General features: G+C 52.1%; 1 protein-coding gene across 1 annotated transcript; it reads left to right on the top strand.

Moving 5' to 3' along the window:
* Positions 1-310: 310 nt before the first annotated feature.
* J4E85_009977 (uncharacterized protein) lies at positions 311-1541 on the top strand (the record flags this gene model as incomplete). Its single annotated transcript, XM_051474194.1, has 2 exons — positions 311-315; positions 365-1541. 2 exons carry the CDS (start codon positions 311-313, stop codon positions 1539-1541), a joined length of 1182 nt encoding a protein of 393 aa, XP_051321981.1.
* Positions 1542-3524: the final 1983 nt, after the last annotated feature.

The following is a 3524-nucleotide window of genomic DNA, read 5'->3' as shown; positions in this document are numbered from 1 at the left end:
AACATCACACAACACAATGTTTCAGCCTTCGACTCAAGCTCTCGCACCGTGTCCGCCACAATCACCTCCTACCGAAGACATGGTCGTTGGGCCAGGAATCACCTTCTTATCGACTGGTTTGCATGGGGAACAAAAGCCTCGCAAGATGAGAGCTTCCTGCGACGCTTGCTCTCGTGCTAAGGTACACGATCTACCCTTTCATCGAATTGCCCACAGTCTCTAACGCCGATGCCAGGTCAAGTGCGACAAAGTCAGACCAATATGCCACCGATGCGGCACCATGAGTATCTGTTGCAATTACTCACCCTCCATGAGGTATGTCAGCTTTGTCTTCGGCCCAGCATTCGAGCTTACGCGTTTACAGACTTGGAAAGCCACGCAAGAACAGGAATTTTGATGGATCTATCAAGCGCGAGATCTCACCAGCGGGCTCTTACGTACCGCTTGGAGCTAGAATGGATCTACTTCCACGCACCGCATTATACAAGTACGAAAGCTCTCCAGAACCGACAGATCCCTTCTACTTCGGTCCTCGTACTCCAGAGTACCACTATCAAGACGCGTTCATTGGCGACACGTTTAGCAGTAGCCACTCTTCCGTGGGCTCCGAAGGTGCCAACTCACGTGTCAATGCCTGGCCAAACGATGAACAGATGTTGTATACAAACAACACAGAGATGTTTGCTCCAGTACCCCAGTATCCTCCGCCGGCCACGGCTTTTCACGGACACGTTCACGTTCGGTCGACCAGCGTTTCTAGTCAACCTGACATGGTAGCATCGCTAGGGCGAACTCAGACCCCGGCAGCTATCAGCCATCAGTTTCAAGGCATGCCTGTCTCGCATGATACACAGCAAGAAAAGATCATGGCTTCTCCACCGCCCATGGCATCGGCGCCTTTACCAACACCACCAGATTCCAACATCTTTCTGAGGCATGACTGCACCCAGTTCGCGTTCCAAATACTTTGCAGCTTGTATATGCCACCTGAGAACCAGCCTACTGCTGGTGACTTCAGTTCGCTCGACGGTCTCCCCAGTTCAGGGTCTGTACTTCCAACCAACGTAGCCGCCGTTGACAACCTCTACACACTCTTGAGCTGCGATTGCTCATCGAACCCCCACTTCTCAGCTACAGTCAACCTAGCTATCATGAAGATACTTTCCTGGTATCAAGCGATGGCAGGTGGCGATCAGCAAGGCGATAGCTATCCTATCGAAACGTACATGAAGACTCTGCCGTATCAGCAAAATTTGCGCGGTGCCTTAGACTCTGAGCAGGAGCAGGTCTACCAAACCAACCTCATCCTCGCCGAGCTCTGCAGAATTGAGAAGCTTGTCGATAAGTTCTCCGAGCGCTACTGCAATGCTGCCAACACAGCCGAGACAGGCATTGATTGTGCTGTGTATGTCGCTATGGAGGCTTCGCTTCGAACTCGTGTCCGCGATACTTTCAAAATCACCATGTCAGTCGCACCGGAGAACGTCAAGCGTCAGATGGCATCACGAACACAAAGCCGTCTGCGTGTCAACACGGTGTAGCTTTTGTTTTTCGCCCCGAAGAATCTTCATTCCCTTGTCTAAAGCCGCACTTTAATGCCGCTGCAGTGGGTGTGAGCGACGCACGCCTTGCTCTGGCTGCGTCAACTGCATATCTCGTTTACTTCCGCCGGCTCATTACACAACCTGTATATACTCATCATTGCCAACTCACTGATCGACTTCGGACGATACAACGCAGCAAGTGTACTCTACCATTACCGAAATCTCATTGGTGCAACTGTAATGTATTATCTATCATGAACCTTATCTTCACATTCAATACAAAGTACAACTAACGCGACTTCGTTATCCATACCCATCTCCGGCTAGCTTTGTTCTACATCTCGCTTCTCGATGCCTGAAGCGATTGTTCTTTACCTCGTATGACCTTTCCCCTTGATGCAACGTCCAAGCACTACACTACAGCGAGCTTGCCTCCGTTACTGGGGTACAGAGTCCAGAACCAGGCCGTATTTTTGACAGCAACCTCGCGCGGAGACCCTCCACGAAATTGTACACTATAGTGCTACAACTGCAGCAAAACGTGCCGCAATGCAGCATTACCGCTATTGTGCGCATGCCATTGGTAGCAAAACGCCCCCAACGTCCAGGAATCGGGCAGATTGGTTGCATGTCGCTTGCGAAGATTTTACCCATAGGCCGGGCCCGCCTTCGAAGTACGCGCATGCGATCAAAACAGGCTATGCTGACTGCTCAGGTTTGTGAACCACTGGGCCAGGCGCTTGAAATGACAAGGTAAGTTTCCACTCGCACTTCGCCAGATCGAATAGAGGACGATCGAGGGAATGATGGGCAGTCATGATCAAAGCGGTCGATTCGCCGAAGACGCGATTGGCGATGGGTAGCCCACGTTGCGAACGTGCGTAATGATGGCTGGATAATGAGTTCTGAGACTCATCAAGCCAGCCAGTCAGTCGCCCTGATGCCGACCAGCTATCACCATCATCTCGAAAAGAACTGCCTTCCGCCTTCTTTCACAAAAGATCACCAAACCCTCCTCATTGCGATGTCGCTAGATGCCGACACATGCCACGAGCAATACCTGCCTGCGCTCCTCGCCGAACATTATTGTGTCTCGCCGAACACCCGCTCCCAACTACAGCTTCTGCAGGATGCGTGGGAGTTTACGCGCCACATACGCACACTAATCATAGCCGAGCATAGCCTTACTGGATACTCACATACTTTCGCCAATAGGGAAGGCGGGAAAGTGTGGAAGTGTGCGGATCGCAGGATAGTAAGGATTAGCGGGGCCGTTCCTGTACCCGGTAGTGTGTAGCGCTGACACATTTGCAGGGCGATCTAGTGCTGAGGCAGACCAGCTGTTCAACACTCTTGCGAGGGGGGCAGTGATTCGCGTTTGAACAGAACATGGCCCAAGAAACAAGTCATTGTGATCCGGAAGCGCTGTGGTGGATGGGTGGAGCTTGGAGGCAAGCTTTTGCGGGCCGATTGTGATCGGTGCGGGACAGTCGCGGCGGGCCGATGCCGCCGCGTGCGCACATAGCCACGCGCACATCTACCGACAGGAAAGAGCGCCTAACATTAGATTACCACATACACCAGGCTATCGACTCTACGATGTGAAAACATCATGACGCGTCGCACAATCTACAAACTCTCTCACCTCAGCCTTGGACGACCATCGTACCGGCACCCAACAGCACGTTCTGAACCGCCCCAAAAGCGGTGCGGGCACTGCCTTCTTCGGTACGTGGAAAGACTAGTCTTACCACAACTAGCTGGGCAAGGCGTTCTGCTTGGACACTCATTGGCCGAATTAGATTAATTGCATGTGTAGGATGTCGGCATGGCGGGAAGGATGGCGAACCAACGGTTCTATAGATGGGTTCTGTACCCACGCGACACGACAAACCAGGCTTGAAATGGGTCAATTAACACGACTGAATCTAGGAAAGTGGCTAAGCAAATATCGATACTTTGCTAACGACCCCTCCGCTC

This window comes from Alternaria conjuncta (assembly GCF_024043145.1).
Source record: "Alternaria conjuncta strain BMP 0040 chromosome Unknown scaffold_20, whole genome shotgun sequence".
Classification (NCBI taxonomy): Eukaryota; Fungi; Ascomycota; class Dothideomycetes; order Pleosporales; family Pleosporaceae; genus Alternaria; species Alternaria conjuncta.
Note: the sequence above shows the minus strand (reverse complement) of the source record. Positions and strands in the feature narration are given on the sequence as shown.